The following is a 22,911-nucleotide window of genomic DNA, read 5'->3' on the forward strand; positions in this document are numbered from 1 at the left end:
TACAGTGCGCTGAGGTGTGTGGGGAAGGGGAGGAGAAGAGGAGAGAAAACATGTTACTCCTGTGCCTCTTGCCTTCTGGGGACTGTGCTGGTGGCAGAGCTCAGAAGTTAAGAGCTCAGAGTCAGACCTGAACGCAAGCCTTGGCTGTATCACTTACTTGCTTTGTGAAGCCTTGGCTGTATCACTTACTTGCTTTGTGAACTTGGACAAATTAGTTACCTGTTCTGAGCATCACTTTCCTCACTAATAAACTAAAGAATAGCAGGAATAATTCTCTCGAGAGGCTGTGACAGTAAAATAAAAGATCCTGCACGCTCAGGTTTAGTATAGTGCCTGACAAGTAGTGAGTAAGTGTTCATTACATGTTCATTATCATCACTGCCTCAGGTAAACCTCATAAAAACACAGTGACCTAGGAATTATTGCCCCCATTTTATACAGTAGGAAACTGAGACTCAGCCATCTCTTTCCATTACACCCAGGTTCCCGAGCTTCAAGCAAGTAATTTAAATCCTGGAGAAATCCAGGCAAAATGCTCACTCAACTTGTGCATACCTCAGTCAGTAATTACTCTTAGGAGATTTCCTGACTGTATCATCTGAGTGTACAATCAGAAATAACCCAGTTCTTACCCTGAAATCTTCACAGAGCTAGTTTTTCTAGCCAGCTCTCCTAGCCGCTTTTAAATCACATCTACTATTAAATTTCAAATCTTGCGCTCACCTGCTTAGGAAGCATATGCTCGTATTCTTTTGCTACTGGTATCCCCTTCACTTGTTGTGTTGTTTTCCTCAAGGCCAGAGTCGGATAATTATGCTCTGTCAATGCAATATTAGCAAAAAATGATCAACAGAGCTTGTCAGCTGTGGTAAGAAAGGGCATATGGTAGATCTCAGCTTCTGATTAATGTGAAAATGCCTGGATAGTTTCAGATCATTGGGAGATGCTAGAGGAAGTAGCTCTATGAATTCACAGACTTTCACTCGCATTTTAGCCAGATATATACTTGTAGCCATATACTTGTCCATCTACTAATGTATCTGCCCATCCTTCATTCCAGCCATCCAACATTTACAGAACCTCTACCATGTGCTGGGCCCACCCAGGGTGCTGGAAGTAGACTGTCTTCAAGGAACTCACAGCTTAGTAAGAAAAAACAGACGTGTAAATAATAAGTGTAACACTAACTCAGGTGCTATGATAGAATATAGAATATTCTAGATTTACTTTCTCCCACTGCCAACAATCTCTCTTCTCCATAGACATTAGCACTGTGCTGAACTCACCATCACAAAAGCAGAACTTAATAGTGCTTGTTGGACTGAAAAGACAATTACATCTTCTTATAAGATATTATTTGACGCCAAAGCCCAAGGCTAGAAACACAGGTGTAAATGAGGGTGGTAGACTAAATTAAAAAAAAAAATACAAGGAACTAAGGTTTTGGGAAAATAACCTAAATCAAAAGCCTACATTTCCCTTTTAGGTGGTTAATGTACCTTTTGCAGTATTCTGTATTTGTGAGCCATCCGCTGGATTCTTGGCAAAAAAGGCTCTCTCGCTGGTTGAATTTATATCAGAAGACTCCAGAAGAGGAAAAAAATAGATGAACAAATTTGGTAAAACTGGCCGTGAGAGGAATACAAAAGTATACACGCAATTTCCTAGGTATTTCTCCCTGTTCGCAGCAAAGGAACATGTAGAGGGAGACATAGCTAGACAACTCAGCCCTCCAGCCGGGGAGCATGGTGGGAAGCAGTGGCTGATGTGGAAAACACAGGGGCTGGGGACTGGGGTTCCATTTCCAGCCCTGCCATTCAGCGGCTGGTGATCTTCGGCAAGTCACTGGCCCTTTCGATTGCCTTGGTTTCCTGCTAGGGTTCTCATGAGGATGAAGTCAGATAACGCATGCAAAGTGCATGAGTTAAGTGCTCCGTGGACACTGTGCAGTTCTTCATGCGATCACTCACCACATCTCCTTCGGGACACACTTCACTGAGCAACTACTAATGTGTCTGGCACTGCGCAGAACCTGAAACCTAGTCCCGGCCCAGAGGAGCTCCCAGTCTAGCAGGGGAGATAACAGTAAATAGACAATTATGCTAAGGTATGGAAAGTACCACATGTTTATTAGAGAGGTCATGTAACTTAGGATTAGATTCATATGTGAATGACATATGTGAGACCCAAAATTAATAATGGCTCAAACTAGGCAGAAATTTCTCTCCCACACAAAAGTCTGAAAGTAGGCAATTCAGGGTGTATGTGGTATTTCTGCTGCGATAAGTCGTCGGGGACTCTGACTTCTTCCACCCACAGTTCCACCTTTCCTAAGATAAGGCCCTTGTTCTTAAGGATCCAAGATGGCACCTAGAGCTCCAGTCATCATATTCACATTCCAGGCAGCAGAACAGAGAAAAGGACAAAGAGACGAAAGATTCACGTGAGCTGTTTTTTCAGGGAAGGCTCCCAGAAACTGCCACATGGCATATCCACTTATATCTCATTAACTGGCTCTTATTCACATGGCTACACATTGATGTAAGGGAGGCTAGGAAGTGCAATCTTTATTCTGGCCATGTACATGCCCAGCTAAAAATGTTCTCTTCTTTTTATAGAGAGAGGAAACAACAAATATTGGGGAACAGCTAATAGCCGACCACAAGCAGTACCAACAGAGTATCCAAGGAAGCCAGAATGGGGAACGCTTGATTCTGTCTGGGGGAGAGCTGGCAGGCTTCCAAGGAGAGAAGACACTTTTGTTCTGTCTTGAAGGATGAGTAGGAGTTTGGCAATGCGAAACAGATGGCAGACAAGCAGTCCACCAGCCTCAACAATCATCAGTTTCCTTTTATATAAACATGGCACTTGAATGGGAAGAAGAAAGCTGAAAGGACGCCCCATCCACCATGCAGCTCGTTGTCCAACACCTACTGACTTCTACAGTGTTGAAATAGTTACTGGGATTTGTTACAGAAGACACTCTCGGGCTCAACAAAGTGTCACCCTCACTCTTAACAGGCCTCAGAGAGATCTGTCACAGAGCAGAGAACACAAGGAAGTGGGCTTGGATGAAGTTATGAGACCCTACTGTTTGCTGGAGAGGCAGCTTGATGATGCAGAAAGAGCCCAGACTGACAGCATCCTGATGTCAGCTGAAGCCGTGTGTCCTGAGGCAAGTTATTCACCAGTTTGTGTCTATTTCTCCCTTTGCCAAATAAAGATAATAATTACCCACCAAGCAGGGATGTTGTAAGGACTGGGAAGAATATCTGCAAAGGAAATCTGCACGTGGCGGAGTCTGCACACGGTGGACTGCAAGTACGTCCCCATTTACTCTCCTGCGTCATGACTGGCAACCACCCTCTGAGCAGGTGAGGCAAGGTGAATATTGTTGGGATCGGGGGAAACTAAGAGTGCCCTGAGACCCCCTCCCCACCATGGCACAGGGGAGATGGAACCGTTCCAGCCCATGTGGTCACCTGCTGCTCAGATCCTGCAGGCTGAGGGCTTAGCTGTGATGGGACAGAGCAGCAGGGGAGCCTGCTTTTGAACCAACGTGAGATTCAATGTGAGGGTGGCCTGAAATGTCCGGGAGGGAAGTGGCAGAGCTGGTATCAGCAGGCGTGGGAGCGAGCTGCAGGAATTTGGGTCATTATTGTTAAATGACCCTTACGTACCCATGCTCTGGAACTTGGGAAAATTCTGGTTAAAATGGGTAAGCATTCTGACAGGACATGGCTAGACAACAATTTATGAGACATCCCTAGATTGAATACGTAAAAATCAATGATGCCCATTTTGTAAATAAGAACACAAAGGTTTGCATTTGCTCCACGCCATACAACTGATAGGTAGCATTATCTAGATGGAAATTTAGATCTTCAGGAACCAAGCCTAGCGTGTTCTTCTGCCTTTGCCTGTGGTTCCACGGTAGTTATTCACGCAGTTCCCGTAATTTGTCACAAATACATGAAACTTGAGTAGAAATTGTTTTTTCTCTAATCCTGGCCTCTCCTCTGAAGCCCAGCCGGTATATTTGACCTACGTGACACCTCCATTTGCACTTCTCACAGGTTAATCTTAAGGTTAATGAGTTCAAAACTGAACTCTTGATAGCTTTCCCCTACCCCGAACCCTTCACTTTCCATCTCACAAACCCTACACACCGTTCAGCTGCTTAAGCCACACACACTGGGACGCATCCTTGACTTCTCCCTTTCTTTCCCTTCCTTCCCACTCCCAAAGCCCAGCCATTAGCAAGTGTCAAAAAATCAGTCTCCAAAACACGTCCCAGGTCTCTCTGCTTCTTGACTCCTGATGTCACTGTCTCTTCCTAAGACGACAATAAAAGCCTAACGGGGCTTCTGTCCCCCTACTCCATTATAGTTTCCAGATTCAGGAGACAGTGTGATCTTTCAAAAAATATAAATCAGATCATGTCACCTCCCTATTTTAATGGATTCCCATACACTTGAATTATATCCATATTCCTTACTAGGACCCACCCAACTCTGCAGGTTTCAGCCCCTGCTACTTCTCCAGCCTCAACTCCTGCCCCTCTTCCCCACACACACTGTGCTACAGTTATCACTGGACTTCTCTCTGCTCCCTGAATATCTCAAGCCCTTTTTTTTCCCCTCAGGGCCTTTGCACATGCTGTCCCCTTTTTCTGAAAGGATCTTTCATTCACTCTTCTAGTGGCTGACTCCTTATCATTCAGACAGGGTAGGGCCATGCAGGTCTGTCTACCCCAAGGCAAGAGGAAGCCTTCTGAGGTTTGGATGGTGTTTTTCATTTGGGCTGGAAGGAAGGGGTTTAGGGTTGGGGGGAATAGGGGAGGGCCCGGTGGTGACAGGATGATGGAATTAGACTCGTGTTTTGAAAAAACTGCAGGGGTATGAGAGCCTGAGGGAGGCAGGAGCCTACTGCATTAGCAAAGGGAGCTCCAACTGGGATGTCGGCAGTGGCAGGAGAGGAGCAGTGGTGCTGGGAGCTCCAGAAAAGGGAACACAAACCAGGCAGAGAGGAGCAGGCAGGTGTCTGGAGGACACTGCCTTCAGGACTGTGATGAGGATTGATGGGAAGCAAAAGAGAGAAAGCACCTGCGCGGCAGCCTTAGTGATTGGTTCCTCTCCTCTCTCCTCCCAGCCCCTGCCTTCGTGGCTGCCCTTTAGTGCTCCCTTCATCCATGCAGATCTGGAGGACCACCAGCGCCCCTCCCCAAGATGGTGGGCAGAGAGTACAGAGATGTGGAACCAACCAGGAAGTCGCTGAAGCTTTGAGGGCTCCGAGGGTCCTCAGTCTGTGCCTCACACTCACCTGAGGGCAGCAGATCCTCTTGCTCTGAGTAGGATTCCAGGTGGAGTATCTCCTAGAAGTGAGGAGAGAGAACTCTCTTCCTAGGAAAGAGAAAAAGTAGTTCTTCAGTTCCTTCTGGTCTTGGGGGTGACACAGCAGAGCAGGTGCTCTGAGACAGCCCCTTCCCTGGAGGCAATGGCAACAGCAAGGGGACTGGCCTCAGGCAAAGCAGAGCCTCTCTGTCACGCCACCTGCTGAGGGACCTGGGGAAAACTACCTAATGTTTCCGATCCTGTTAAAGGGTATGAGTTCTAACTACCTTGAAGGACTAACGAGCCAATTAAAGGAAATAATGTTTGCAAAGAGTACACAGGGCAAATGCTCAACCCACCGGGAAAAAAAACCAAAAAAAATTGGCTTCAGAAAAACCCCAAAAACTCAGAACCTTGCAAAATTGAAATGAATAAATACTGGATTAAACGCTCAAAAGAGTAACTTACCAACCTCATAAGATATTAAATTTAATATTCATTGAGGTGGGGAGGGTATAGCTCAGTGGTAGAGTACATGCCTAGCATGCATGAGGTCCTGGGTTCAATACCCAGTATCTCCTCTAAAAATAAGTAAGTAAACCTAATTACCTCCCCTCCCAAAAGAAAACTAAAAAAAAGAAAACAAATACATGCATGACTGAAACTTTATGCTGTACACCAGAAATTGACACATTGTAAACTGACTACACTTCAATTAAAAAAAACCACAATATTCACTGAAATGTCATTAAATTTGAAGATAATTTCCAGGTCAGATTTTTCTCACTTTGAAATTCCTGTGTGTCCATGATGACTGCTGGGAAAGCAAACCTTCTAAATGGGTCAGTACCTGTACATGCTTAGAAAAGTAAGTGGTTAACTTCCAGCCGATAATTACAGCTGTACTCTTCCCTAAGGGCTGCTAGCTATTCTCTTCCCTTGTGCCCTGGACCTGAGCTAATCAAACTGGAATGTGCTCACACATCCCTGGGAGATCCTGGCAAATTGCAGGGTCTGCTTTAGTCAATTGAGAGATGCTGCTGCTGCTGGCCCTTGGCCTACACTTAGAGTAGCAAGTCGGCTACACTTCAGGGAACACGTGGAGCAGAGCGGTGAAGGCCCAGCAGCCTGCCTCCTCAGCCAGGACACCAACCCGATGGAGGGGGTCTCAAGGAAGAGGGGGCTGCTGAACCATCATGCCCATTCTCCTTCTGCTCTTTACTGCTGGCATCTAAGAGGGATGGCGTTTGTTTAAACAAGAGTGGCTCTCCTACCCGCAACCCTGCTAACGCCTCAGCACACCTTTCTCTATTCTGTTTTCACTTCTGTATCACTTCCCCTGAAATCTGGCCCCGCCTTTTACTACCTGATATAAACAGCTGTCTCAAAGTTCACTCACAGGAGTTTTTTGAGGGGGGATGATGAAAACGTTTTAGAAATAGATAGTAGCTGCATGAGACGGCTGCATAATTTTGCAAATATACTAAAAGTCACTGAAATGTACATTTTAAAAGGGTAAATTATGTTATGTGGATTATATTTCAGTAAAGCTGATACATAAAGATCACTAGCAACCTAACTGTATGATTCCATGGCTTCCTCCTAGGCCTTGCTCTATGGTCCTCTGAGGTAGCTGGCTCCACTGACCACCCCTCAGTATGGCCCCACCTTGGCTGCCATGACCTGTCCTTTCTGGGCTCCTCCTACCGCTGAATCCTCTTTCTGCTGCCTCCTGCATGTAGGAGGACACCAAGGCTCTGACCTCAGCCTCCTTGTCTTCTCCCTTCCTTGATATTCCCATTTAGAGACAGTTTCAACCAGCACATTTATTTGAATAAATTTTCAGTTGAGAGTCCCAGCCCTGATCGCTCCCCTAGCCGTATCACCAACTGTGTCTTAACTCCACCTGGATGTTCCTGTCATGTCTGAACCTGTCTCCTCAAACCGGTCATGTCTGAAATTGAACACATAGCCTTTCTCCAAATACCTGATCCTCCTCTTGAGTTCTCACTGCTAAATGGAACATCTATAAACACTGGCTGCTAGATGCTTAGAGCTGCTTTGAATCTGGAACCCGCCCCAGCTCCAGCCCCCTCCTGGTCTGTCCCACTGTGCTCTTGGATTTCCATGAGATTCCATTTTCCTTACAAGCCTCATGTCTATCTTCACAACTGTGCAGAAAATCATTAACACAGTAGTCTGCTGTTCTTGAAAAGTCCTGATTGCAAGGCTGGCCCTTGACTGGCATCCAGAAATTAGGTTTCAGGAGGGTTCCCACTGATAAGAGTGGCTCACTGTGCCTATAACAATGTGGTTTATGCTAAACACCTACTTTCCTTCTGGGAGTCTGGATTTGGGTATGTATCAGGCAGGGAGTGCCTATGTGATCAGCCCCCAATGAAAACCCTGGCCATGGGTCTCTAACAAGCTTCTCTGCTAGGCAACACTGACACGTGTTGTCACAACACCTTGCTGGGGGAAGTAAGCAGGGCCTGTGTGACTCCATGGAAGAGGACTCTTGGAAGCCTGCGCCCAGCTTTCCTGGACTTTGCTCCACATGTCTTTTCCCTTTGCAGGTTGTGCTTTGTGTCCTTTCGCTGCAACAGATCACAGCTGTGAGTGTGACTACACACTGAGTCCTGTGCATGCTCCTAGGGAACCACCAAACCTGAGTGTGGCCCTGGGGACAGTTCCCACACCCTAGTTTATGTTAGCTCCTAGCCCTAACTGCAGCTTCCTAGCCTTCAGAGAGAGGGTCTTTAGGGGACACCTCACCCAGCCTCCCACCCAACAGGGAACGTTTAGGTAGCACGCTAGCCGCTCTGCCAGGGCCCTCCGGGGACAGGAAGCTCACCATAGTGGGCAGCCCTGCCTCTTCTGAGGTTCCTCCTTCCTGCTAAGCACCCTTGCTTTCCCTGAGGGCGTTAGACTGAGGGAGGAGAATGGTTTAATGGACCAGAGAGGCCGAAGACTGACCAAAGCAGCAGACAGATTAGCCTGTCTGGGCAAAATCCTGTTCCCCAAGCGTGCTGGAAAACCTTGGGCACATGAACCTCTCTGTACCTCAATTCTTGCTGTAAGACAGGGATGATAGGATTTCTCATAAGGTTGGAGTGGAGATGAAATAAAGTAACATGAGCTGAACAGTGGCTGGTGCAGCGAACAAGTCAGTGTGCATTAGCATTATTTTTATGGTTAATCGGATTACAGCTTCAGGCTCAGATTCATATTCTTTGACAGTATGAACTGTTTTCACCATATTTAAGGGAAGAAAAAAAATCTCCTCACTCCTATGCCCCACCTCCAAAGGGCCACAGACGTTGCTAAGGAGTTTGATTAGCTTGATGTTGCCTGCCCTCTGGCTCCTACTGACCATTAAAGACAAGCTTTGCTGCATCCTTGGAGTGCCCCATAAAAAGGGGCAGATACCCCCCCTAGCTGGAGGATACAGATTTATTCTAACCCAAGGATGTGTCTCTCTGGCTTCACAGTCCTGAGTTTGAATCCCAGTTTAGCCATGGATTGTCTAGTTACCCATCACAGTCCTCTCTCTGTTGCCATGAGGAATGTCTCTGTTCTCTTCAGTGCCTCTAGGTCTTCTCACATGCTGTTCCCTCTGCCTGGGACAGCAATTCTTCCTTTCACTGGCCTAAAGCACACATCCCTCAAATCTCAGCTTAAATGCCACTTACTGACGCTCGCAGGCTGGACTGAGTACCCCACTCCCTGCTGCCTCAGCACCCTGTACACCCTGTCATGGCACCCAATCCACTGCAGTGTAACTGCGTGACCTGAACTTCCCACCAGACTGCACAGCGGGGGCTGTGCCTGACTCCACTCCGTGTTTCTAGTGTTCACTGCACATAGCGCCCGGCACATGGTGCTTTTTCCGTGTCTACTGAGTGCAAAAAGAAAGTGGGCCCTGGGCAAGTAGCTTCTCTGAACTCTAGTTTCCTCATCGGTGAAGTGGATCTAGTATGTATTTCAGCCGGCTGCTGTGAGGATTAAATAAAAAGGATACCTGGCACCTGGAACATAGTAGGCATCTAATAACCAGCATCCATTGTTTAATATAAAATTCTACCCCCACATCCCAACACTTATGGGGTGCTGACTTTACAGTTCCTAAGCATTAACATTTCAGTCATTTTGGAGGCTAGTTTAGGGGTACGTGAGAGAGAACCTGGCCTGAGGATTTCAGTACTCAACTAGATGTGGCTGGGTGCAGCAGGGGGCAAAGGGGACAAAAGTCCCCAGCTAGTACCTTACCCTTCAGCAGTCTGTTTCTCTGCCACACTAATTCTTCTCTCCGGAATCTCTCTGGATCCAGATTCGAGTAGTCCCAGCTGTTATAGCCTTGTGGGCAAGGATATATACCTAAGAGGGAGTCAAAGAGTGATAATGAAAACTTCTGCGAAAGTGAAAAGGAGGCAGAAAATGGAAGACAAAGGTCTCTGAGACGCCCCCTGCTGGTCCCAGGGAGGCTGGGCTTCCAGCATTAGCCCCACCCTGCTCTGGTCTTGCAGGCTTGGGTGAGTCACTTTCTCTCTAGGAGACTTTGGCTTCTTCTTCTGGAAAATGGTTCAGGAAACCTGACATGATATTATTATACAGAAAACCCTAAAGATTCCACCAAAAACTGTTAGAACTAACAAATGAATTCAGTAAACTTTCAGGATACAAAATGAACATACAAAAATCAGTTGTTTTTATATACTAACAATAAATTATCTGAAAAAGAAATAAAACAACCCCATTAACAATTAAACTTAGAGCCAAGGAATTAAAAGATCTATATTATAAATTGAAAATTCTAAGACACTGATGAAAGAAATTGAAGACAGAAATAAATGAAAAGATATCCCATGTTCATGAATTACAAGAACTAATATTGTTTAAATGTCCATACTACTCAAGCCATCTATAGATTTAGTGTAATCCTTATTAAAATTCCAATGGTATTTTTCATAGAAATAGAAAAAAAAAACCCTAAAATTTGTATGGATCCACAACGACTCCGAATAACTAAACCAATCTTGCAAAAGAATAGAGCTGGAGGCATCACACGCCCTGTTTTTAAACTGTATTACAAAGCTATGGAAATCAAAACAATATGGTACTGGCAGAAAAACAGACACACAGATCAATGAAACAGAACTGAGAGCCCCAGAAATAAACCCATGCATATATGATCAATGAATATTTAACAAAGGAGCCAAGAATACTCAATGGGCAAAAAGTGTAGTCTCTTCAATAAATGGTGCTGGGAAAACTGGATATTCATATGCAAAAGAATAAAACTGGACCCTTCTTATACCACTTACAAAAGTTAACTCAAAACAGGTTAAGGACTTAAATGTAAGACCTGAACCATAAAACTCCCAGAATAAAACCCAGGGGAAAAGCTCCCTGACATTGGTCTTGGCAGTGATTTTTGGGGGTATAATACCAAAAGCACAAGAAACAAAAGCTAAAATAGATAAGAGGGGCTACATCCAACTAAAAAGCACAGCAAAAGAAACAACAAAATGAAAAGGCAACTTACAGAATGGGAGAAAATATTTGCAAACCATATGTCTCATAAGGGGTTAATATTCAAAGTACATAAGAAACTTATAGAACTCAGTAGCAAAAAAGCCAAATAATCCAATTAGAAAATGAGCAAAGGATCTCAACAGACATTTTTCCAACGACATACAAATGACCAACTAGTACGTGAAAAGATGCTCAACATCAGTAATCATCAGGGAAATGCAAATCAAAACCATAGAATGGTTATTATCAAAAAGATAAGTGAAAACAAATGCTGGCGAGGATGTAAGGAAAAAGGGAACTTTTGTGCACTGCTGATGGGAAATGTAAATTGGTACAGCCACTATGGAAAACAGTATGGAAGTTCCTCAAAAAATTAAAAGTAGTAGTACCGTATGATCCAGGACTCTCACTTGTAATATACAGCCAAAGGAAATGAAATCACAGTCTCAAAGAGATGCCTGCACCCTCATGCTGACTGTAGTATTATTCACTATAGCCAAGATATGGAAACAATGTAAGTGTCCACTGACAATGAATGAGTAAAGAAAATGTGACATATATAAACAATAGAATAGTATTCAGCCATAAAAAGGGAAACTTTGCCATTTGCGACAACATGGCCTTGAGAACCTTATGCTAAGTGAAGTAAGTCAGAGGAAGACAAATACTATATGATCTCACTTATGTGTGTAATCTAAAAAAGCCAAATTCACACAAGCACAAAGTAGAAGGGTGGTGGCCAGGGCTAGGGGTAGGGGAAATTAGATGTTGGTCAAAGGGTAAAAACTTTCAGTTACTGGAGGAACGAGTTCTGGGGATTTAATGTACAGCACGGTGACTACAGTTAATAATTCTGTATTGTATACTTGAAAGTTGCCATGAGACTAACTCTTAAACCATCTCACCATAAAACAACACCAACAAAATGGGAATTATGTGAGCTGAAGGATGTGTTAACTAACCTGCTTGTGGTAAAAATTTCACAATATATACATGTGTCAAATCATCACATTGTACACCTTAAAGTTCCACAATGTCATATGTCAATTACATCCCAACAAAGCTGGGGGAAATTTTTTTCTCTAGCTGACAAAAGTGGCTCACTGTACCAAGACTGTTTATAAAACCATGTAGTTTATGCTGATCACTCGCTTTCCTGGCATTTTGGAACATGACAGACAGAAAGGTCTACATGACCAGCCCCCAGTAAAAACCTTGGGTGCTGTTTCTCTAATGGGCTTCCGGGCACAAACATCACACAATGTTGTTACGTGTTTACCCCAGAGCAGGAAGGGGCTCTGCATAACCCCTCACGGGAGGGAGAGACCACAAGGAATCCTCCAAACACTGCCTATCTTTCCCTTTATGTGGTAAAGGCTGTCTCCTTACTACATCACAACAAATCTTGGCCATAAACTCAACTATAAGCTGAGCCCTGTGAGTTCTACCAAATCCCCTAATGCGGGAGTGATCTTGGAGACCCTCAGCACAGTGGGGAATGTGAAAAGTGCTTACTTAGCACAGTACCTCGTACACAGGAACCTCTCAGTAAATATTGCTTTTAATGACCTTAAAAAATGTTTAGCTCGAGATGGGGAAAGTGGGGAAGGAGACTGAAAAGCAAACATCAAACTGGCACTGTGTGCGCTGGAGGGAGAGGGGGACTACAGTTGCGCCACTTGGGGTCGCACCGGGGATGGAAGTGTGGGATTACCTACAGCACTAAAACCTGCTCCCTGCAGATGCCCCCGGGCACAAAAGGGGACTAGGGATGGCTCAAATGTTTGAGGAAGCAGGAATATTGGCACCCCCTGGGCTCCAACCACACACTTTACTTTCTTTACTGCCAAGGAGAGAAAAGGACAGCTGCCTCAGTGAAGAGGTGAGATGGCAACAGGAACACACCCGGGCTCCGGGGAAAGACGTGTTTCTGGAACTGCTTTCCCCAGGAGAAAGCAGCCTCCTCTTACCTGAGATCCACAGGCTCATCGTGTTACAGATGTCGGACTTGAACTCATGTGTGTTGAACCAGGACTGAGGGAAGCAGCAGCAGAAGCTGGTGTACAGGGCTTTACTCAGAAGTGATGGCAACCTCTGGGGGGCAAGCAGAGCTCAGGCAACATTCTGGACACACCCAGAAAAGAGCCCCTGACTTCAGAAAGGATCTGTGATAAAACTCTACCTGATGCCACGCTGCCTTCCTGTTCACAAGGGGAGCAATTTCCACCTGCAGCTGCCCCACATCTCAGGGGACTCCTTACCCTACCTGGAGACCACTCCTCAAACACTGCTGTGCTGGCCAGCATCCTCCCCCTCCCCCAGCTCTCTGCATGTAGTCTGTGGCTCAGCCCCTTCTGCAACCTGGCCAAAGAGTAGCTCAGAAGATGATAAGGAACATTTGCCAGACCCATCTTGCTGTCTCTCAGAGGTAACAGTAAGTCCTACTTACTGTTTTTTTCTCTTCTGTGCACAGGTGGTACTGTTGTTGCTTTTTCACTATGGTTAAGCTCAAATTATACATCTATATCTGGCTTTATTCATTTAACATTATAACATAAACACTTTTCCAGGTTACTATAAACTCTCTGGGATTTTTTTTTCTCCAATAGTGACCTTCATAATCTTGTGCTGAGTGGCCATATCAAAACTTAAACATGTCCCATCGGTGGATTCTGTCTTGTTTCTAAGACTTTGCGTAACAAATTACGCAGAATAATTTTATTTATTTATTAAGCTAGCTCAGTGTCTGGCACATACGAGGCAGTCAAAAATTTGTTGAATGCATGAGCGAAAGCAGCTTTTACTATACATTAGATTTCGACTTCTAAGAAGATGAGATAATAATAGTAATTAGAGCAGCTATTACATATTGGGAGCTTATCATGTGCTGGGTCATTTGTCAGATGCCTTACAAATATCATCTCATTTAATCATTAGGATAACTCAGTGTGAGAGGCATTATTACCCCCATTTTATAGATGATGAAACGGAGACACAGAAAGCCTAAGTGACTAGTTAAGTAGACACTTAACTAGTAAAGTGCCTTTCAGCATATCTGCATCAACTCACTTCCCACTCGAGTGCCATTGCCCTATATCCTTTGCAACTGGCAATTACACTTCTTTTAATCTATGCAATCTAGCAGGGAAAAAGGGTATCAAATGATTAAGGGTATCAAATGAAAAGGGGTATTAATTGACTTAATTTGTATTTTTGATTAAACGTGAACTTTTTTTCCCATTTGTATTTCTTACCCAGTAGATTTCTGGTTTATGTACTCTGTCCATTGGTCCACTTTTTCTTACTGATTTGTAAGACTTTTTTATGTTGTGTGGTATATACGCTACCAGTATTTTTGCATAGTTTCTCATTTGCCTTGTAACTTTGACTGTAATAATTTAAATCATTTATATAGTTAAATCAGTCTTTTCCTTTATGGTTAACTCCTTGGGGTCATATTTAGAAAGTCTTCCTCCACCTCCAAACCATGTATTCACTTATATTTTCTTCTAGCAATCCTTTTAGTACATATATACATACACACACACTAAAAAGTAAATATCCGTATTCATATTTTAAATTTTAAAATCATATGAGTATTTAAATACTACAGAAATAAATAAAATAGAAAAGGAAGTCTCTTATAACTTCATTCCCTGGAGATAAGCACTGCTACGAGTTTGGTAAATATTTTTCCAGACTTCCTTTTCTATTCATAGGCACACATACATATATGTATATGTATATATATTTAATTTTTCTAACATAGAGTTGTATAAATCGCTTTGTTTTTCACTTAAAATATATCATTACATCTTCCCAATCAGACCTACCTTATTTTTGTAACTGCTGCATTACAAGTCAGTGTATGAAGATATTTACTAATTACTAATTACTCCCTTATGGAAAGAATGTTTAGGGCATTAAACTGGCACTAGAAGTGAATAGCCATCTAATGTGATTTTTTTCCTAAACAATGGTTGATACTTACTTTTAAGAGAGCCTCCTCATAGTGGGACCTGGATTCATGAAACAGAAGAAAGGCATAGTGTTGGGCTATCCGGTCGAACAGCTCACTCTGGATGTCCTTCTTTGGCTACCAGGAATGAAAACAGAGAAGGAATTACTAGGACCCCTTGTTGAAACAGCCAAGGGCTAAGAATCTTAAATATTTCTCTCATTTTTAGGAATCTTATTCTCAAGGTATTTAACCTCACATTATTTATGAAGTAATACACTAATTTGTTTTATAGGATCTATAAAACATGCACAGAGAGGGAGAGTGCTGAGGAAAGCACCCTAACTCTGGGCCAGGAGGTCCTGACTTTACTCTTGGCCCTGCCCTTGACCAACCACGTGACATGGACCAGTTCCTAAAGCTCAGGGGAGCTGCAGGACATTGTGCAATGCATATAGCACAGGGGTATGATCGAGGCCTGGATAGGGATGGGTGCTGCCAGGGCGGTCCCTGGAATTAGAGGGGCGTATAGCCCATGTTCAGGAGGCTGAGATTTGCTCCACAGAAACATAACTTAAGTAAGGGAGAGAAGCAGTCAGATTTGCATTTACCTGGTACCTCTCATGAAAGATCCACCAGAAGCTATCCAACCACAGGGCTCTTACAGAAGGAGAAGAGAGAAACTTCTCTAATTCTCTACCTGAACAGAAAGACTTAAAAAGAAACAAAATTCACATCATTATTATTGCTATTGTTATTGTTTACTTATTCTTTGAAATTTACCTGGAGCCACAGCCAGATTCATAATCATCTCCACTCAAAATCTGCCCTTCCTCCCATGTTCCATGGCTTGTTATTGTTACCAACCACACACCCTCCCCACCAGACATCTTAGGTGTCAACATACTTTGGAGTCAACTTAAAGAAAAAAACCTAACCTTTTAGTGACTGCTGACTATTTACCTTGCCAGGTATTTTTACATATTCTCATTTAACTTCTACAATAATCATGCAAGGTATATGTTATTATCTCCACTTCACAGATGAGGAAACCGAGGACTAAACTGCTGAAGTCACTTGCCCAAAGTAATAGAGCCAGCAAGTGGCAGAGCCAGGGTCAGAACCCATAGCTCTTGGCAGCTGCTCCAGGCTCTCACCTACATTCAACCAATAATAATCGACATCTACAAACAGAGATATTATACAAATGCCAAATTACTGGACCATGAAATTCTGCTGAGTTAGTAGTAAGCATACGGAATTCTCAAATTAGAATAGAATTATCAGTGAACTCAGAGAGGCAGAAAATTCAGGCTTCATTGCCCTACACCTGAGTCTTGTACGTTGTCTGAACTCCAAAGCTACTACGTAATATGTAACATTTGTTGAATGCTTGCCACGTACCTGGAACTGGGCTAAGCTGTTCATTCCTTATCTCACTTTATTTTTCACCATCTATGTGATAGGTGCTGCAAGATGAAACTCTTATTCCCAGTTTATAAGAGAGGGGAGTGAGGATCGAAAGGTTAGGATTCTTGCCTAAGTTTACACAGCCCGGGAGGCTCAAAAGCAGGCAGCCTGGTCCCAGAGACACCGCACAGGCTGCCTCTTCTCCCACCACTAGGAAGAGCAGAGACCTCTCTTGCTCTCACCCTAGATGCAAAAGGAAGGACTCCTTGGCGCTCCCTTCAAGCCTACAGACACTGAGGGCACGGTGCATCGATAAGCAAGTGACCCTTGTTAACAAGAAGCTCTCTGAGTCCTGCTCTTGGCTTTGTTTTTTTCACCTTTCCTCATATTTCCTTAGAGAGGCAGTAGGGTCAGGCAGGTGAACAGCACAGACTTGTGTTACCACATTGCCTGGATTCTAATTCAGCTTTCGCACTTATTAGCTGCGTGACCCTGAGCAATGTTATTGCACCCGGCTGTGCTCAGTTTCCTCATCTGGGAAATGGAGCTGACGAGGCGCATCCTCCTCTCTCCACACCCCCTCACAAACATCCCCCAGCTTCTGAGTGGCCACCGTTGTCTCACATACGCACAGGTTCTTCTGAGCCTTAGAATCCACTCTCCCTCCCTCCCTCCCTCTCCCTCCCTTCTTTCCTTCCTTTTTCCCTTCCTTGTTTTGGAATCCAGTGTGCACTACTCTCCAGGTGGATAACTCACCCCAAGGGGTACCGTGGGGCATAGGAAGAAAATATTCTAACTAACGTGTCTTTAAGAAAAAAAAGAAATTAAATTCACCAATATACAACACAGTGACTGACAACAGAACATGTATATCATTTATAAGAAACAAGCATCATGAGGGTGTGCACTCCAAATTCTGTGCTAACAGGACACATGATCAGAACAGCCAGGAGACCAGAGCTCTAAGAGAAAGGGTCTAGGTTTTACAGAGAACATGGGCCTGGGGTCTAAGCTCAGCTCCGTCACTTGCAAACCACGTGGTTCTCAGCAACTTAATTGCCCTGACTCTCGGTTTCCTGGGGTGTAAACCTGGGACAGCTGTGCCTGCTGCACGGGTGGTCATGAAGTTGGCTGGACATCAGAGGTGAGCTCTGCCTGCTTTCCTTACCTTGCCACTGAGAGTGTTTTTCTCTGCCCGGATCACATTGCCCACCATGTCACAGAAGTCTACCCCGTTCGGAAGACTGTTTGGCCTAGAGCTGTCAAACTGTGGATACTGGTACAGCTCTGCCAGCAGATTTTTATCTGCTATTTTCTGAAGCAAAAAAGAATATGAAAATGGTCTTCCTCATTTGACAGTATAAAACAATAGGATAGCTTCCCATTTTTATCATGAAGATAATATAATATTACAACCTTATAGAACATTGAAAAACAATGAGGGTACATTCAGGATCCCAGCACCCCTTACCAAACACCTATTTACATTATTTCTGCTTCCCCTTTCAGGCTTTGAACACATGTATACAAATACGTACTCCAACCATTTTATAATATACATATGCATGTACACATTTTTTGTCCTGCTTCATTAACTTAACTTCAGATTTTTCACATTGCTATACTGTCTTCAAATTTATTATTCAAAATAATATATCTTGTTAAGATGTGCTGTAATTTAACTACTCATTGATTACTTCCAATCAACATTACCTGTTAATAACTTGGAGCATATGGTTCCCTCATTTAAGGTTATTTATTTAGAATGAATTTCTCAAAATGGCAATATTAGATCAAAGGATAGGACTCTCCCTATTGTTCCTAATATAGATCATAAAATGGACTTTTAGAATAAAAATAAAATGACTATAAAAATGTAAAAATACAGAAAAGTAGAAAAAGGAAACCAATTATCGCCACTCAAAGGCACCTACTGAAACACTCTGAGGGACCGAGTTACTCTCTAAGTGGGCTACAGCATTGACAATGGAAGAGCTCAGTGAGTAACTGCTTTGACTGTGGATCAGACAACCGGAGATCAGGTGTCAGCTCCCCCATTTACTAGCTGGGCTGCCTCGGACAGGACACTTAAATTTGCTCAGCCACCATCACAGGTAGTATGACAATTTCAGGGCAGACCATCAACTATCGGGCTTTATGCTGTGTGGAAATTTCCTAGGCTAAAAGGTGAAAAACGATGACATATTCTCCCACATTTACAGGGTGAATACACATGACCTGGGTAGTTTAAAGAGCAAGCTTAGGAGAATCTTAACTGGGGTGGTGGTGAGGCAGGGCCAGACTGCTGCTAGAGAGACAGCAGAGAGAGCCTGGCCACAGGTACGAGGATCTGAGCAGGAAGCAGGGATCTGTCGCCAACAGGCTGCGTGATGCTGGACAGGTCCTCTGAGTCAGCTCCCTGAGGGGCCTGTAGTGACCACAGAACTAGCACTGCTATGGGAAAGGGCCCCTTGGAGCTGTGCAGCACAGTGGTTCTGTGTGAACTGAATCTGAACTCACTGTTTCTAAGGGGAGACATCTTCTAAGTTCTAAAAATAAACAGACAAATGACTTCTAGAACACTCATTCTACCTTTTCCAGGCTGTTATGAGAAATTCTAACAGCAAGATACTTCAAGATTCTTTGAAAAGGGAACTCTGCCATTTTCCTGCATAATCACTATCCGCTTGCCAAGTATCCCTCCCTGGGAATAAAATCTATTTCATGCCCAGCAGAAACCGGTGAGGAACAGACTCAGCAATAGATCCCTTACCCTTTTGATAATGAAAGATTTGACATTCCTGGATTCTGAGCCTTTGCAAATATACTCTGATTTTCTTTGACTCTTTTCTATACAAGGAGGAAAGCAGAGAAATAGGATGTGAGTAACCACAGGGTCTGTCCACTGCTGTGTGGTAATTATACCTGTGATTTTGCACTCAACCTGAGCAGCCAGATGACACACACACTATTAGTCTCCCTAGATTCCACCTGCGTTGCTGACTTTCTACAAATCCCCTCCTTATTCGATTAGACCACTTGAGCCAGAGAAGCGGTCAGGAGGAGTAGACAAAACACGGACTTTGAAATCAGGCTGGGGCAAATCCAGGACCTGCCACAGACATGCTGTGTGGCTTTCAGCAAGTTGTCCCCTTACCCCCAAGCCTGTTCTCGTATCTATAAAATATATTCAGTGGTACCTGCCTCACAGGTAGGGGGCATACTGAAGCTTTTACAAGGGGATATATAAGCAAGCACCTGGTGCAAAGTGTCCCATAGCAGGTCATCTTGAAATGGTATTGTCTCCCCTCCCTTCCTTGCCCAATGCCAAGAGGTCAGATTTAAGGTTCTTTCAGAAGAAGACAAAAATATCCTCATCTGAAACTCCAGATTCCAACTCAATTGTATTATAGAGACTAAAAAAACCAAACCCCACAAAAACACCATCAAGGTGATGAGAAAGGAGTTTTGCCTCTGTCTCCCGAGCTGCCGTGACTTTTCTCTCTTAAAGCCTTCTTCTCCACCTCAAATTTCTCAATTGCCTTCAAAAACCAAAAAGAAATGGGGCATTAGGGATTAGGGCAAATCTCAGAGAAAGGCAGGGGTCAGGGACTGGGCCATTTCTCCTGCTGATGTGTAAAAGGCCTGGAGAAAAGCTTGCGGCAGTGCCTTGCTGTCTCCTCACTACCTGGTAGGGCCTTGGTGGCCGTCAGTGTCACTGACCCCATCTCCCTGAGTGTCACCACTAATAGGTCTCCTACCCACCTTCTCCCAGGCTGTCCCTCCCCCTGTCTACACCTCTGAGGAGGAAAGGATTTGGAATGGGGTTCCAATCATGGCTCCATAGGTTATAAGCTTTTGTTTAATCTCTGTAAAAGGGGATAATAATACCTACCTTCCACTGCTCTTATAAGGATCAGATATAAGGAATTTAATGTGACTGTAAACTGATTATACTTCAATATAAACATATATATGTACAAAAAAAGAGAGAGCTGGTTTCTAGCATTAGTAAAACCATTAATTATCTCCAGAGACCTTAGACAAGTCATTTAAAACAGATAATAGTGTCTGCACTACATACCTCAAAAGGTGGCTATGATGTGGATAAAGAGAGCTCAGATACAAAACTGTTCAGAAAATTTTAAGGTGTTACATAAATGTGAAACGTTTTGTCATGTTATGACTCTCGAGAAAATAAACATAGCTTATAATTGGAAAAAAAAAAGAATTGAATGTGTTTTAAAACACCAGTAGAGAGGCTATCAGATAGGAGCTGCTCAATAAACGGTAACGGTTATTATTATTAACCATCATACCCTTGACCTCTCAAGAGATTTCTCTTGATCTGATTCCTCCTCCCCCACTTCTCCTTAAAAGGAAAGGAAAATGAATGTCAGTGACCCAACAAGTTGCACTGATTATCAACCGTGAGCCCAGCACTGAGCCTGTATTACGAAGTTAATGAAGTATGATTCTGTGTCCTCGCCCTCAAGGAATTTACAGTCTATTCGGAGAAGGGATAGAGGGTGGGAAGGGATAGACTGGGATTTCAAAATTGTAGAATAGATAAACAAGATTACACTGTATAGCACAGGGAAATATACACAAAATGTTATGATAAATCACAGAGAAAAATAAATAAATAAATAAATAAATAAATTTTTAAAAAGAAAAGAAAATGACTCACGAGCTCAACTGATCCCAAAAGTCAGTACTAGAAAAGCTGGGATGAGGGTGAAGCTAAAAATTGTGGAGCAAATCACCAGGTCAGGATGCTGGGGGCCAAGGAAGTTGGTGGAGAGCAAGATGCCAGGTGGTGAGAGATGAGGGGGGTTTGGTGAATTGAACAGCAGGAAGTGAAGAAGCAGGGCTAAGACAGACCAAGGAAGTAGAGAGAAGGGATGAGAAAGGAGGGCCAGGAGAACACAGGCCCTGAAGACCAGGCTAGGAGAGGACCCACAGAGAAGTTCCTCCCAGTCTACAGACCTGCACTGCCAGCAATGACTTGGGTTTTCATCTAGTCTGAGTCTCACTGTGTTTGGAACCATGGATGGTAATGTAAATGGAAAAAAAAAAAGTAATGTAAATGAGTGAAGCAGGCCAAGTGTAAGGCGATGTGGCAACCAACACTTTGCCTCCGTATGAGGAACAGTAGGGAGTGGTGGGGACTCTGGCGCCCTGGAGATGTCGTACTCTGATAAAGGGAGCCCCTGCTCTTCTGCACCAGCTGACGATGGCCACGTGGAAGTGCAGACGCAGCCAGGACTGCTCAGTCCAAAGGAAGCAAATGAAACTCATGAGAAGCCCAGACGTGGCCCACAGATTGCCAGAGTGGCCTCCCAGTGTAGATGAAAAACCTGCAGGTTAGAGAGCAAGCTTGCCTGCAGCACACAGGATCCCCCAAAGAGTAAATCTCCAGCATCATAACCCTCCTCCTCCCAGCCACCACGTGTTGGAGTGAGACAGGTCAGCTCACCGAGCCGTTAAGGGCCTGCCCGGCCTGAGCAGTGTGGAACTGGCCCTCTCAACAATACACCTGTAATCAGTGAGGGGCAGGTCCTTGTTGTGACTTGTTGGTTTGTTGACTTATGTTGCTCTCATTTCAAACCTGTATATCTTGGAGATTTCTAGATTTATGCCTCAGATTTCCTAAGTGCAGTTAAAAATCAAATGCACTGTAGCCAAAGCCCAAGACAGCTAAACAGACATTCCAGATGATTCACGCTAGTGTTCCGTACACCACTACAAAGGCGGATACACGTCATTACACATTGTCCAGACTCACAGAATGTACAGCACAGAGAGAACCCTAATGTAAACACGGGCGGTGGGGGATACTGAGGTCTCAATTTAGGTGCATCAATTGTAATAAATGTACCACTTCGGTGATGAGGAGGTTGTGCTTGTGTGGGGACAGGAGTTTGTGGGAACTCTGTACTTCCAGCTCAATTTTGCTAAGAACCTAGAACTGCTCTCAAAAATAAAGTTGATTAATTTAAAAAAATGTATCTTTGAGACTTCTATGATGCACATGTGCTTTCAAATAGAGGAGCCCCCCGGGCCTTTCCGTCCTTCCTGGAAGCCTTGCCTCAGCACTCATAACTCACCAGGCTGTGCACCAGCGGGTTGGGACTCAGATCTATTTCGGCAATCATCTGGTTCACCTGCTGTATGGAGCCAATAAGGCACGCTGGGGGGTAAGTCCGTTAAGGAAACTCTGGGTAATGATTACACACAAACAGAACAGGGTGGGGCTAGCCTGGCAAGGCGGCGGCCCACTCCCTTTTTGTGCTGTGTCTCCACTTAATTATTTTTGTTGTTGTTGTTGTTTTATTTTTCCATTTATTTTCCTTGCAAACATTCACACTTCTTTTATCTTGTTTCAAATGAGTTCCTTTATAAATGATAAGCAAAAATTAACCATATCCTAAATACCTTGGAAAACATAAAAATCATCCATTATGCTATCACCCTAACAACTTCTGTTAGGATTTGGGGAGATTTTCTTTTAGTATTATTACATATATCCTTTTTTACATAATTACCACCTCAGTGTATGCCTCTTTTACTACTCTGACTTCTCTCCCACTCATTATTATGATCATTTTCCAAAAGGCTAAATAATCTTCATAATATTTTAAATGGCAGTATACAAATCCACTTAGACAATGT

The 22,911-nt window shown here is 43.8% G+C and overlaps 1 protein-coding gene across 7 annotated transcripts in view; it reads right to left on the bottom strand.

Annotated features, from left to right (window-relative positions):
* Positions 1–22,911, bottom strand: part of FAM227A (family with sequence similarity 227 member A) — a 50,607-nt gene that overhangs the window by 23,228 nt on the left and 4,468 nt on the right. For 5 of the 7 annotated variants that reach the window (XM_072973527.1, XM_006207177.3, XM_072973528.1 and 2 more), the window contains exons 3-13: positions 22,347–22,429; positions 19,709–19,778; positions 19,010–19,086; positions 17,405–17,551; positions 15,438–15,539; positions 14,860–14,964; positions 12,839–12,962; positions 9,603–9,710; positions 5,323–5,402; positions 1,500–1,584; positions 724–818 (exon numbers count right to left, since the gene is read on the bottom strand). In XM_072973527.1, the coding sequence (XP_072829628.1) occupies positions 724–818; positions 1,500–1,584; positions 5,323–5,402; positions 9,603–9,710; positions 12,839–12,962; positions 14,860–14,964; positions 15,438–15,539; positions 17,405–17,551; positions 19,010–19,086; positions 19,709–19,778; positions 22,347–22,429 (1,076 nt within the window). The remainder of the gene's footprint in view (positions 1–723; positions 819–1,499; positions 1,585–5,322; positions 5,403–9,602; positions 9,711–12,838; positions 12,963–14,859; positions 14,965–15,437; positions 15,540–17,404; positions 17,552–19,009; positions 19,087–19,708; positions 19,779–22,346; positions 22,430–22,911) is intronic. The other 2 variants (XM_072973525.1, XM_072973526.1) reach the window with 2 other exon arrangements.

Source organism: Vicugna pacos, chromosome 12 (assembly GCF_048564905.1).
Source record: "Vicugna pacos chromosome 12, VicPac4, whole genome shotgun sequence".
NCBI lineage: Eukaryota > Metazoa > Chordata > Mammalia > Artiodactyla > Camelidae > Vicugna > Vicugna pacos.